Below are 13,131 nucleotides of genomic sequence, written 5' to 3'. Positions count from 1 at the left end.
TCGCCAGCCGGGAAAGCACAGTAACTGACTGTTTGTTTTCACTTATGCCAGGGGTGAATAGACGAATCAGATATACGAAATTCGGAGTAAAACTGTTTAATGGATCCTCAGAGAAGTAGAGAGTAAATTCGTCATTTTATCCATTCACATCCTATGCTACAATACAGTTTTATACATAACAAGAAGAGAAAGAAAAAAGGGAAATAGATATTTGACAGCACATTAAGCATCCCGTAAAATCTAAGCCGAAGATTTGGCCTTCTCCTTCATGAATTTTTCGATAAACCCGGCCGTCTGCTCATCCATGATCACATTGCCATCGGCATCCTTTTGTGCTTGTGTCCTCTCTGCACTCTTCGCCCGCAGCATGGCAATCAGTTCACCCTTTGGTGTCAACAAAGACCTGCTTTGAAGATATTCCTTCTTGTAGTCCTCCAGCTTCTTCTGCTCAACCCACTCGGGATCGTGCCGTGTCCGGTACTTAGAGAACTTGTTCCGAATCTCATCAAGGACGCTCGAGGGGAATGGCGGGTTGTGTAACGACGGCACCCAGGTAGGTGTCTCAACTTCCATCCGCAGGGTGTCCCACTCCTCATCCTTCTGCTCCGCGGGATCACTGCGGGGCCAGGGAATCTCGATGTCCTCGCCTGCAATGTACCGTGTGTGTCGGGGGGTGTCGGTGCCGTACGGTCGCTCAAGGAGCGGTTCTCCTCCATAGACATGTTCGACAAGGACATCCCGAGTGTTACCAGTGACCGGATCGTCGAGAGCAACCACAAGTTTGACATCGTCGAGGGCAACGGGCAGGTTAATCGAGTGGACGGGACTCTTGTGTCCGTACTGTTCGTTTAACCAGGGTGGAAAAGTCACATCGGCCTGTAGAGAGTTCAATTGTAAGAAATATCGTCAATTGCAACGCGGGGAAACCGCCAACCGGGGAAAAAAAAGACATACCATATTAGTGTCCTTCACCATGACCGTCTCATTTGCCGGATCAACACGAACAACCTCGTTGATCTTGCCCTTGTCCTTCCCCTTCATAACACACACCCGGTCTCCGGGAGCAATATTGATGTATTTCCTGCGGAGGTGCTTCGGAATCACAGGCGGGTTCATAGCCTGCGGGCTCAGAGCACCAAAGCTCTTGCCTTCAGGTCCAGAATCCCGCTTCGGCGCCAGAGGTCCCCGCATCCAATCCTCTCGACGACGTTGTCTTTCGGCGCGAATGGCATCGAGTTCTATGCGCTGGTAGGCGAACCGTTGTCTCAGGGAATCGTTCAATTCTTCGCGTTCGGCCTCTTTGGCGGCACGGATTGCCTTCCGTTGTGCCTGGTTCCGCGCCAGTGCCGTCCTTCGAATGACTCTCTGCATCTTGGCTGATGTGGCCGAGAGGGATCCCGTCGAGTCGTCCGCTGGAGGGCTATGCGGAAGTGTTTCGGCTGGAAAATTAATCAGTCACGTGATTTGAATGACAGCCAATCACAGTGTTTATTCTATCTTCCCAGAACTACGTGAGGTTCTTCTCTTTAGAAGCTGTACGCTATTCTCCAGCGTACTCAAGATAATAACCTGCCTGTGTACTAAGTGTCCGTAGGATCATGATTTGATGAATTGGATATATAAATTTCCGTCAAAGAGGCCAGATACTAGGGCTCGAATATGCAGAGTGACAATTGAAACCTTCAGCTGGAGTAAATGAACTTGTCCCAAACGAGATTATTTTATGGACCATTTCCGGATGTTGCTCTTAAAAGCGGCACTTGCTGGTCGGACCCATCGTTCGAAGATCCTGGTTATCACGGATATCTATGTAGGAGCGTCCTACCTCGAGACTACTATCCTGGCTGAAAGGTGCGAGGAAGCAAAACATCAGCAGACATTACCAGCCCTTTTCAAAAGAAATGCCTCAGTGGTCATCAGGCCGTCGCATAGATATGGCCCACCAAACAAAGTACCAGCAAGCTGTGTGGTGATGCTTTCGGGGATTTGCAGCAGATCATGTGTGAAAGTACTAGCACCATCGCTGTTTTCCTTCCTTTCCTATTGTATTCCCCTAAAGAGAGAATCAAGGCCCAAAACAGTCCAGTTGGGGACTGTTGCGGTACGTAAATGCTGCAAGAAACTGCAAACCGGGTAGCGTATGTAACACCAGTGATGCGTTGTTATCGGTCACTCCATGGCATCTGCCGCAGCTCCCGGAAAGGCCGTAGGCACAGACAGACAGCTGGCACAAGTAGATTGCTCTCATTTGCATAGGAATGGGGGTAAACGAAGCTTAGAAACGGTCAGAAGTCCGCAATGTAAAGTACGGAGTACTTTGGATCCCAGTACGATATGCTTCAAATGACTTGTAGTCCACCCCCCAAGCGGATAATCCGATGGTCAGTGCTAAGCAAGTACTTGTAACGCCGGTGAGTCTGGACAAACGGGAAAAGCAAATAACGGTGCTTTGCGTGGCGAGTCACGACGGATAATGACGGGGTATCCTATGTTTCGGCCCTACCGTGATACCATCATATGGTGGAATAATGGGCAATTTTAATTGCTTGATTCCTGGAATCTCTCTATAGGAGCCTCTTGTATGAAGTAGAAGACCAGGAAGAAGAACAAGGTTAGCTTAACGACTGCTCCGCAGGGTGGACTGTGGCTCTGTCCGTGGCTGTGCTTCGTTCCTGTACTAGTAACAATACGGGCTAGTAATCCCGTAATTTCTCCTGAGACTGAGAGAATCGAAAGGGTGGAGTCACGTCGTCTATTCTTATTAAAGGGGCATTGTACTATGTCATCCCCCCAGTTTTTACAAGCAATCAAGCACCAAAGAAGAACAGAAAAAAGAAATCCGGAACCAAATAATCAATGGTTCTGGTCGGTTCCTGTCTTCTTTTGGAGTGTCTGTTCTGTTTCAAAGATACCGAAGTCTCACCGCCTCATCTCAATTGGGAAAGTTCTCCAGCCACGGTGGCTTAAAAATACAGGTACGTCACGACGATACGTCGGAACGAAAATCATTGCATGTGAGGTGATCATGACCGTACTATTACCATACACATGCCAGTAGAGGGTTGAATTGAATTTATCTGAGCCACATAGCAGGAGCAGGCTGTGAAAGACAACTGCTCGTGCAGAATGGAAAGGGGTTATATTGTACTCGTAGTTGAGTCAAAAGGAATAAGAATAAGAATCCTGATAGTAAGCACTCTGGACTCCCGTACAAAACAACTACAAGTAAAGTCGGTGTACTGTAACCGACTATACATAGTGACCCTTACTAAGGCAACAGGCTACCAGAGCCTCAGCGACTCACCTGAGCCATTGGAATTGGAATTGGAGGAGAAAAAGATAGAGAACAGCCAACCAACCATATCCATCACCATCTCTCTCCTCTCTTTCTTCTTCCTTTTCCCTTACAACTCTTCTTTTTTCCATCTCTTTTCCATCAAACTCATCTTCCTCTGTCATTGTTTGAATCCGCCTTTTGGGTTCTCGTGAATTTACTTTTTACCCTTTTCTTCTAATCCAATCACTGTCAGACCGCGCCCGTTGCGCCTACTCCCTCCAGCACCGTAAGTGATAGCCCTTTTTCGCCCGGGCGCCTGACTTGTCCCTTTTTCTCCAGCCAAACCTCTCTTCTTCCATCATCCATCCTGAAGCTCCTACCTCTACTACTGCTTCAACAAACATCTACACGCAACCTTTCTCTGTGTTTATCTTTTCTGTCTCTCGCTCTCTGTGGCTCTCTTTTTTTTTTTTTTTTGCCTTCTAGTACCCCCCAATCTTCGTGATCGACGACATTCGTCTTCCGCTTTTTTGCTACCTCCTGATATCCCGTCATTCGCTGACTCTGAGATTCTTCTGTCTACAAGATGGCCGAGATCCGTCGTAAGCTTGTCATCGTTGGTGATGGTGCCTGTGGTAAGACTTGTTTGTTGATGTAAGTTGCTTCTCTCCCTTTTCTGTGCTTAACAGCGCTTGAACAAGGCTGACCGGGTGTTCGCCAACAGTGTCTTCTCCAAGGGTACCTTCCCTGAGGTTAGTTTGCCCTTCGTGATCGCTTGAAATTCTCTCCTTCCTAGATTCCCATTACGATCCATTGTGACTCCTATGAATTGATCCCACTGAATCGATTTCCCTCGGCCTATACCATCCTCGTGCAACCCCAGACTGACCCGATACACTTGTACAGGTCTACGTCCCCACCGTCTTCGAGAACTATGTCGCCGATGTCGAAGTTGACGGCAAGCACGTTGAACTCGCCCTTTGGGATACTGCTGGTCAAGAAGATTATGACCGTCTCCGTCCTCTGTCTTACCCCGACTCCCACGTCATCTTGATTTGTTTCGCCGTCGACTCGCCAGACTCGCTCGACAATGTCCAGGAGAAGGTGCGTTCTGTCGCCCCTAGGTTATTTGAGAGGTGGAAATGAGAACGCCCGTGTCGATACACAAGAAGCGACAGCGGCTTGGTCTTGAAGGCATACGACTGACTCTTGTCTAGTGGATTTCCGAGGTTCTTCACTTCTGCCAGGGCCTTCCCATCATCCTTGTTGGCTGCAAGATGGATCTTCGTCACGACCCCAAGACCATTGAAGAACTCACCAAGACCTCCCAGAAGCCCGTCTCTCCCGAACAGGTATGTTGATTCACCTCTTATTCTGGATGAGCTTTTCACTGATGCCATTTCTTTAATCCAGGGTGAGGAAGTCCGCAAGAAGATCGGCGCCTACAAGTACCTCGAGTGCTCTGCTCGTACCAACGAGGGTGTCCGTGAGGTCTTCGAAGCGGCCACTCGCGCTGCTCTTCTGACCAAGACGAGCAAGAGCAAGAAGAAGTGCGCTATCCTGTAAATTAGTGCTGTCTCCTTTTACAAGGTCGTTTAATGCTGCGGAGATTATATCAACCGGATGAGCGTTTCAAATATTTGTTTTTCTTTTTTCTTTTGTTCTGTTTCTAATTTCTTTTCTTATTTCATTTTTTTTCAGAAGGGGGTTCTCCGTTGGTGTGTCTTAATGTGTGCCTGAAGTGTCGATAATGTTCAGTCACGGGCACATGAGCTTTATGGGATTATTATCTGGTTGTGCAGTTGGTTGAATTTCTTATTTTGCAGATTTGTCTAGGGAGGCGTTGTCTTCATAACCATGTGGGATTCTTTTTTTTTTTCTACTTTTCCTCAGCTCCTCGAATAGCGCGCATCCTCCGGATGACTCGGACACCCATGGCAAAACGCCCGTCGCTGGCAGAACGGCAAAGCAAGAAAGAGCATGGGGAGGAGGGAAAAAGAGAAAGAAGAGAACAAGGCCATTGAATCCTCGCATGATGCGGTTCGAACAGGAGCAACAGCTGAGGATGGCGTTTTCTCGCGTGAATCCGGCCAATACATAATTGTCTGATGGGTTTGGTCAAAAGACAAGCCGGAGCTTCATGATAGGAAAGACGATCCCCTATCATTCTATGTCTCTTATAATTGTTTTTTGATGTTTGTTTTTTTCGGTTAAGAGAATGCATGGAATTATTTTTACTACCTGAATACTCATTTCTGCGTCCCAGAAACTTCAGTCTTCAGAATATCCACGTGCTTATGGAGTCGGGGGGGGGGGGTGGGAACTTCATATACCGTGACTTACATACTGCATCGTCCTAGTTCCCGGAAATGGCAAGAATTCACTAACATTGAAGGTGATAGTGATTGATACTATTATTACACAATCATGTGATTCGACGCCCATCTTGCGAGCTGAGGACACCTGCAATGTACGCATACGCCGTGCATTCCCCGAGTGACAGCTTATCAGCGCAAACAATATAAATAGTACGGAGTACCAAGTGGTCAATTCGTCTAGGCAACACATATTAGCAGAATCCTACTGGACGCGTGCACTACGATCAGGGGTAAAAGTACGGAGTGCAGGACTGGACTAGTGTCAGTAGTGGTTAGTGGTAGTTAGATAGTCTTAGCACGCCGTAGTCCGAGGACTCTGGACATACGGAGTAACACGGAGTGAATGATAGACTGCGGAGGACCATCCGGGAGAACGGATGGCCTTCAATAGAGTGCATACTACTCCGTACTATCAGTAAATAAACATTATGCGGGGATGAATATATTTAGCAAATCGCAAAAGTACGCCGCGCATTCCGTGCAGTACAAGTACAGAATACCAAACCTCCATACCCGTAGAACTACGGATATACTCCGTATTCGTATAATTCCATATGACATCGCGTAATTCTACCGATTCAAACTCAACAACCTCTCTATATACCGCCTAGCATCCATCCCCAGTCCCTCCACTAGTCTAGCCGGACCCATGATATCCGCCTGCATTCCACCACCAGTTAGTGACGGTAGTGAGAACGACGAAGGTGCACCACCCAGATCGCGGAAGAAACTCGTCGACCCTCCACCTCCGCTGTTCATACTCACGCCACGGGAGTGGCTTGTTGCCTGTGCGTCGCTCGCTTTGCGGACGAGGAATGCTTCTTGGGCTGTATTACTGGACATGGGAGGTGTAGTAGTTGTGGGAGGAGTGGGCGTGATAGCGTCGTTAATGGGTTCTGGGATTTCGGTGGGGGACATTCGCACCCACACGATCCACCAGCCACGACTAGTTTTGCATGTTCGTTCGATTTCTAGGGGTCGTGCGCGGGTGTCGAGGTACGTGTTCAAGAGCTGCTGGTGGATATTGATGGATTCTAGGCGGGACCAGGGTCTATTGTTCGGGTGCGCTACGGCATATGCGGCGAGGTCTGGGATGTTGGGGATGGAGGAGCGGATCGTTAGGTTTGAGGGGTCGTAGACGAGGTCATAGACTGGTTGTTGTTGGTTTGTGGCTGATTCATTGTCGGATACGGATATCCGGTTTGCTGCTGTTGTGGAGGAGGTGGAGATTGAGAGTGTCTTGTGAAGGGGTAATAGTTGGTGACGGATGCTGTCGTAGAGGGTATGGTTTGAGAGAGATGGCGTTTCGGGATCGAAGAGAAATGTGAAGATGAATGGTTGATGCTGACAACGTTAACTAGGACTGCTTTGAGCTAGGAAGAGGATGGACATACCAAGTAAATCACTGCTTGAAGTCCTTTCCGCTCTCGCTCTGGTCGTACCAGATGGACGTGAGTGATTCGAGTTTCTATTCGTCCATTTTGCCTGCTCTCTGTATGACTCTCTGGAGAATGACCGGATAGGTCCTCTCCTTCACGCAAACCAACAATGAATCTTCCGAAGTCTTGCACTCTAGATTTGCTTTGAGTTTCCTCTTCACCACCTTGTTTAGTATCTTCCTGCCCTGCATTTTCCGGGCTATCATTCTGTTGTAATGTAGAGACCGGAGGATGTGGACTCGACGAAAACCATGATGTACCGTATCCCAAAGTAAGATACTTCATAAAGGTCTCAGGCTTCAAACTCGACCAGTTGCTTTCTTGATGCTCACTTCTCGCAGGAGAGTCCTCTTTAATCGTTTGAGGGCCGGCGCGCCCTTCCGGGGGAGGAGGCGTTCCTACCACAAGAGGACGGGGTATTCCGGGAGAAAAGCTTCGATCTGGATCCAGAGACTCGGATGGGCTTCTAGCGTTGGATGATACTCTTGCGCTCTTCGAGTATATCATTCCGCGTTGATTTCTGCGTTGTTTTCGGCGACGCGGCGAGGTTGGGTCTTCGCCCACTCCATATGCGCTATCACCATATCTATAGATCCATTCCATCCATTGGGATATTCGCACCACGGACGGTCTCGATATACCTCCCACACCGGAGAAAATGACCCCATCGGATGACCGAGGATATGCCCCAAAGCCAAGCCATGGGGGACCAATATCCCCGGCCGCTTTGTCCTCGACCTGCGTGGGTGGATCGCCAAACCTCGACACGATCAGATCCACAAGCCCATCAGTTCGAGAGACAAAGTCCTCAAGTACTTCTCTTTCTCCGCTTCCCCATTCCTCTTCTCCCACGCCGATCCCTAGTTCCCCTCCCGCAGAGAGCTTTATCCCGTCATATATGTCCACGGCTGGGTTCCCGTTCAGAAGAACCTCCCAGTTCCATGCGAACTTCCCCCAAAATCGCTCAAGACGAGTACAGAATGCAGGTCTGCCAACACGTTCGTAGAGGCGGTCGAGTGTGAAGTCATGGTGGAGCAGGAATAAGGCATGCGCGCGACGGAGCTGCTGGATCATGAGATGTGGTGGGCATAGCTCTCGAGAGGAATAAACGATCGAGGGCAACTCGGTGAGATCACGCTGTGACGATGTTCCGCTATGCGAATCGGATGGAATTCGTGTCAGGTCGACGGACTACAACAACAGTCTCCTTAGTGATCAACTTCTGTCTAAGAAACCGGAAGGCGAAAATACAGTCAATATCCACCAATTCTGCTCTAGCTCATGAAGGACAATCCGAGATCTTTCTGTCTCGACGTAGTCCAGTGCTTTTCCATCCGAAAAAGTCCTATGATAGCCAGTTCAGCGTAACTGGAACTCTCAAGTAGATAGTTATACCCACTTCGCGAAGCCCACCATGCCTTGCGCCAAGCCTATCTGACGCAACCTGTCGTTTGATTCATCCTTGGAATCATCATTTGAGTTATCCACTGCATTGCTCTCAGTGCGTCGCAATCGACTCGATCTGGACGTGTAGAAGACGATCTGATCGCTGAGCGTTTCGTCTGTCGGTCCGAGGAGGGGGTTATAGATCGCAAGGAACGAGAGTTGCGCGGGGATCACCGAGGCAAAGTCGCTTTCAGGCATCGCATTATTGAGTTGCGCATGAGATACAAGGTAGAATAAAAAGAAGGATAGTTGCCGCTGCTATCTAGTCACCGTCTTTCGTTTGGATTTGGGGGCATGTCGCAAGTGACATCACGTGTCTAGCTTCTCGGAGATTAAAACGCCGCGGACGGAGGAAGCATTCAGACGAATGTCTCAAGGCCGGTAGTCTGCAACGCCATGTTTCGTTTGAAACGCCCGGGGACTTTTTGGGCCTGTAGGCAGGTACCATCTTATCGAGCATTTGCAATTCGGTTTCTGTCTACGAAGACTTACGATCCACTCCGGATTCTCTTCTGCGGATCGGACGAGTTCAGTATAGCTTCCCTGAAAGCTCTCCATGAGGAGTACTTACGAAATCCGGATCGTATCGCTTCGATTGATGTCGTCTGCAGGCCTGGAAAGAAGGTTGGAAGAGGATTGAAAGTTGTACGAGAGGGTATATACCAAATGCTCCTATTGCCATGAGAAAACCGGTTCTAACTGAAGCCGTTCAATAGTCCCCATCAAGGCGGCCGCATCCGAATTGTCACTTCCGATTCATGAGATAGATACCTTTAAAGGGTGGACGGTAATAAAAGGGCCTCGCCGATCCATTGGCAGTTAGCTGACCGTGCTAGCCACCTCTGCCTTCTGGGGAACCGATCAACCTGGTAGTAGCCGTGTCGTTCGGGCTGTTTGTACCTCGACGGATTCTTACTTCAGCCAAATATGGAGGGCTAAATGTCCATCCTTCGATGCTTCCATTGTGCGTTTCTATCCGCTTGAAAGCTTCATGGCATACGGGCTTTGACTGATAGGAGTCTAGTTATCACGGACCGGCACCGTTACATCATGTTCTTATGGACGGTAAAACCACAACCGGTGTCACGCTTCAGACAATGCACCATCAGCACTTTGACCATGGCGTCGTTCTCCAGCAAACACCGCCCCCTGGCCTCGAGATACCGGATCCAGATTCATGCACGGTTCCGCAACTGCTGGATGTCGTTACGCCCAAAGGAGCAGATGTTTTGCTTGACGGTGTCAGGCAGGGGCTTTTTGTTCCTCCATTGGAGAACCGAGGATTTAGCGATTTACCGCTTAGTGATGCACCACATGCGGCTAAAATCACGCCAGAAGACCGCCATATCAGCTGGCCAGAGTGGTCATGGCAGATAATCAACAGGAGGAACCGGGTGATAGGCCCATTATGGAGCAAGGCTTACCTACATGATAGTCGGCCCGACTCGACCTCAGGACCAAGAAAGAGATTGATCTTCACGGAAATGGAAGAAGCTCAGCCACAGGAAGGTTGCAGGGAATTTACTTCGTCACCCGGTTGGCCATTTGTGGCTAGCTCTTTACAGGCTGAGGGTAAAAGGGAAGAGAAGCTCTACGTCTGGACTTCTGACAAGAAACTGATCCATCTACGCCGAATGATTGTGGAAGGAGCACCGAATACGGACGCTGCTCGGGCCGCACGCAAAGCTGGATTTTTGGGTGACAGAGTAGTCCGTACGGACGATTTCGAGTTCCACGGCTTCCACGATGCTCTTTTATGAGATACCTGTACTACCAGAAAATACTGATGATATTGAATACAGTCTCCAAAGAGAAAGACATCGCATTGACGAAAATTCTATCAAGAAAGTTATTTAATGACAAAGCCGGCGTCTGTCAGGGTTAGCTAACTACAAGCGATGATATACTGGCAGTACTCACCAATCTGTATGGCCTGTCCCGTCATGGATGAGTTCTGAGCAAGCATGATGTACGCATTGGCCGTGTCTTCAAGCTCAGGCTGATGGGTTTATCAGCATCATCATTCGTTTTATTAATATTTGAGTGATGGAAGTACTCACCACTTTTTTGAGGACAGATATATCCTTATAGCCCTGGATCTTCTCGTGAGGGAATCGGCTGCCCTGTTGAGACATCTTAGCTTTCACTCACACAATGCGCATATTTCATGATGACAACTCACCCAGTCCGTCAATAGAAGACCAGGAAGAACAGAGTTAACCCGAACATTTTTTCCCTGGGTCTGCGCGAGACATTTCATGAGATGCAAACCTTTTCTCACCGTTAGGAGAAATACAATGCTTTTCCATTCGAAGGGACCTTACCTGCTGCTTTTGTTACAGAGTAGGGCAAACTGCTTCCAAATGGCGAAACAGCCTAAGACAATGATGAGCTTGATCTAGAGTGCTTTGATCTATAAATCTACTAACCGCAGTGGATGAAGTCATAAGGAAGACACCGCCGTCGGGATTCGCATTGAACGTTGGCAATGCCTCTCGGAACAAGTACATGTTGCCCTTGACGTTGGTCGACCAACACTATTCTAGGCGTTAGAAATCGATACTTTCAGCGGGGCCCAAGTCCACTTACCCTGTCCCAATCGTCATCGTCCATGGCATGCAAATCATTGAATTGTGTAATTTTCGTCCACCCCTAGGCAGTTGTCAGTTTGACATATCGATATTCAGAACTCCGGGGGGGGGGTGGGCGCTGCTTACGGCGTTAGATATCACAATATCCAACCCACCCAGCTGTTCGATGGTCGTCTTGACGGCTTTGATACAGTCGTCTGCAAGGCTTGCGTCCTTTATTTGACGATATCAGCACCTATATACTCGCTCAAAGTGGAAGCTACACGTACACCCTGAATAGTAATCGTCTTCACACCAAACTGAGACTGTATCTCAGATGCGAGCTTCTCGGAAGCATCCTTGCTCGAGGCATAGTTGATAGCAATGTTAGAGCCTTCGGATGCGAACTTCTGCGCGACGAGGGCCCCGAGTCCCCTAATTGGTAATGTTAGTCTGTATTTCCGAAATCAAGAGGAGAGATGTACCGGGATCCGCCTGTGACGAGGACGTTACGTCCTTTTAAAGAGTAGGACATGTTGCCCTGTTGATGAAGAAGTTCAGTAGATGGTTGAATGGCAATTTGTATTATGGTCAGAGAGTTGGTATCTTACAGCGCTTACAGCGCGGGGTAGACCTGGGAGAAGCTGCGTATTATTTAAAGAAGCGGGACTCTTCCGATATCACAGGCTGGCCTCGGTGTTTCCGACGACGCTCGTTATGAAATGCTCGTGAAACATATTTCTATTGTACAATGCAAGATTACATGAAAGAGTTTTAAAAAATAAATATGCAGGCCTGAAAGGTAGCTTGCCAAAAGTCCCCTGCTCGAAATTCTCACTCAGTCTACCAGCGCGCCAGCATACTCCGTCTTCCTCATACTCCACCAAGCAGCCTTTCCTTCCAATGCAGGCCACTGAACGAGGAATCGGTCGACAAAAGGCAGCAAGAGCTTGCCAGAGAGACTCAAAGTGGTCACCCGGGCCCACGATTCCACAAAGATAGTGCGCAGTCGAATATCCTGAACAGTCGGCATGTTTCCCTGCTTCTTTTCTTTCATAGCATAGCGGCGAAACAAGCGCAAAAATTTGGCAGCCATTATAACGCAAACAGCTGTCGCCGGTCCGTTTGTCAAGATCAAGTCCGGATATGGTGAGTAACTCAAAGGAACTGGCTTCTGATCCGGATATCGACCGCACAGCACACGGATACAGGCCCAAAAGCATTGAAGGGTAGAGTGGGGCGCGGTAAAGAATGATTGATGGACGCGACGTGCCCGCGGGATGGTGACGATGGTGTAGGGGGAATCCTGTGACGGGACACCCTGGGGCGTAGCAGCCTGTAACGGAGGAAGAGCACCCATTAACGGAGGAGGACCATTCATCAGCGGGGGAGGACCATCCATTAACGGCGGAGGGCCACCCAGTAATGGGGGAGGTGCACCCGGGAGCGAGACACCCTGGGGGAACGGGACATCTTCTTCGCCTTGGAGACTCTTTTCAAATTCAATCGCCTTAGCGGCGCTAAATTCATCCCCCGAGCTCACGACGTAGGTTCGGTAGCTATACCTGGATGTATTAAGTTGCATTCGTCGTAGCATAGAGAACATCTCGGCAGTATGACCGCCGCTGCCCAGGACAACCAGGAGGTGAATAGGAGAGTGCTTTGGTCGACATTTGGGTACTTTGGTATTCTGAGGAATAGAAAGACTATGGAAGAGGGACTTGTTGGCAGACATTGGTCAGTTCTTGTCCGAGAAACGGGGTATAGCTTCGTAGGGATTTGGCTCACCAGGACGATAGTTAGAACGGCCACTATTACCAGGACGACCACCGCACAGAGCGAGTTGGTCGAGGTGAGTGGCAATGAGGCCATGGTGGTTTGGTATGTAATTTCCGAGGGAGTTTAAAAGCTGATAATCGAGAATGAAGGGAGTTCGTGATCTACTTCTGCGCCGTTGAAGACCCAATGTCTCGCAGCAGAGTGGATTCGAAAGTCAATTGCGCTACTCGTAGTTGACGGAG

General features: G+C 49.0%; 6 protein-coding genes across 6 annotated transcripts; 2 read left to right on the top strand and 4 right to left on the bottom strand.

The window, feature by feature from the left end:
* Positions 1-240: 240 nt before the first annotated feature.
* Positions 241-1,371, bottom strand: ACHE_11162S (mitochondrial 54S ribosomal protein uL24m; the record flags this gene model as incomplete). The annotated part of the gene is made up of 2 exons (XM_043275701.1): positions 241-876; positions 955-1,371. 2 exons carry the CDS (start codon positions 1,369-1,371, stop codon positions 241-243), a joined length of 1,053 nt encoding a protein of 350 aa, XP_043132282.1.
* A 2,492-nt stretch (positions 1,372-3,863) lies between these two features.
* Positions 3,864-4,843, top strand: rho1 (Rho family GTPase RHO1; the record flags this gene model as incomplete). The annotated part of the gene is made up of 5 exons (XM_043275700.1): positions 3,864-3,931; positions 4,002-4,029; positions 4,184-4,381; positions 4,495-4,629; positions 4,691-4,843. 5 exons carry the CDS (start codon positions 3,864-3,866, stop codon positions 4,841-4,843), a joined length of 582 nt encoding a protein of 193 aa, XP_043132281.1.
* Positions 4,844-6,225: 1,382 nt separating this feature from the next.
* On the bottom strand, positions 6,226-8,738 carry ACHE_11160S (uncharacterized protein; the record flags this gene model as incomplete). The annotated part of the gene is made up of 4 exons (XM_043275699.1): positions 6,226-6,999; positions 7,050-8,285; positions 8,346-8,439; positions 8,494-8,738. The coding sequence occupies 4 exons, from the start codon at positions 8,736-8,738 to the stop codon at positions 6,226-6,228; spliced, it is 2,349 nt and encodes a 782-aa protein (XP_043132280.1).
* A 198-nt stretch (positions 8,739-8,936) lies between these two features.
* On the top strand, positions 8,937-10,300 carry FMT1 (methionyl-tRNA formyltransferase; the record flags this gene model as incomplete). Its single annotated transcript, XM_043275697.1, has 4 exons — positions 8,937-9,195; positions 9,257-9,327; positions 9,377-9,504; positions 9,565-10,300. The coding sequence occupies 4 exons, from the start codon at positions 8,937-8,939 to the stop codon at positions 10,298-10,300; spliced, it is 1,194 nt and encodes a 397-aa protein (XP_043132279.1).
* An 89-nt stretch (positions 10,301-10,389) lies between these two features.
* On the bottom strand, positions 10,390-11,645 carry ACHE_11158S (SDR family NAD(P)-dependent oxidoreductase; the record flags this gene model as incomplete). Its single annotated transcript, XM_043275696.1, has 10 exons — positions 10,390-10,412; positions 10,461-10,539; positions 10,601-10,663; positions 10,723-10,811; positions 10,865-10,916; positions 10,970-11,077; positions 11,130-11,192; positions 11,258-11,344; positions 11,401-11,545; positions 11,596-11,645. The coding sequence occupies 10 exons, from the start codon at positions 11,643-11,645 to the stop codon at positions 10,390-10,392; spliced, it is 759 nt and encodes a 252-aa protein (XP_043132278.1).
* Positions 11,646-11,948: 303 nt separating this feature from the next.
* On the bottom strand, positions 11,949-12,982 carry ALG14 (glycosyltransferase family protein; the record flags this gene model as incomplete). Its single annotated transcript, XM_043275695.1, has 2 exons — positions 11,949-12,830; positions 12,899-12,982. 2 exons carry the CDS (start codon positions 12,980-12,982, stop codon positions 11,949-11,951), a joined length of 966 nt encoding a protein of 321 aa, XP_043132277.1.
* Positions 12,983-13,131: the final 149 nt, after the last annotated feature.

Source organism: Aspergillus chevalieri, chromosome 1 (genome assembly GCF_016861735.1).
Source record: "Aspergillus chevalieri M1 DNA, chromosome 1, nearly complete sequence".
Classification (NCBI taxonomy): Eukaryota; Fungi; Ascomycota; class Eurotiomycetes; order Eurotiales; family Aspergillaceae; genus Aspergillus; species Aspergillus chevalieri.
The sequence above is the reverse complement of the archived record's forward strand: the minus strand, read 5'-3'. Positions and strand labels throughout refer to the sequence as shown.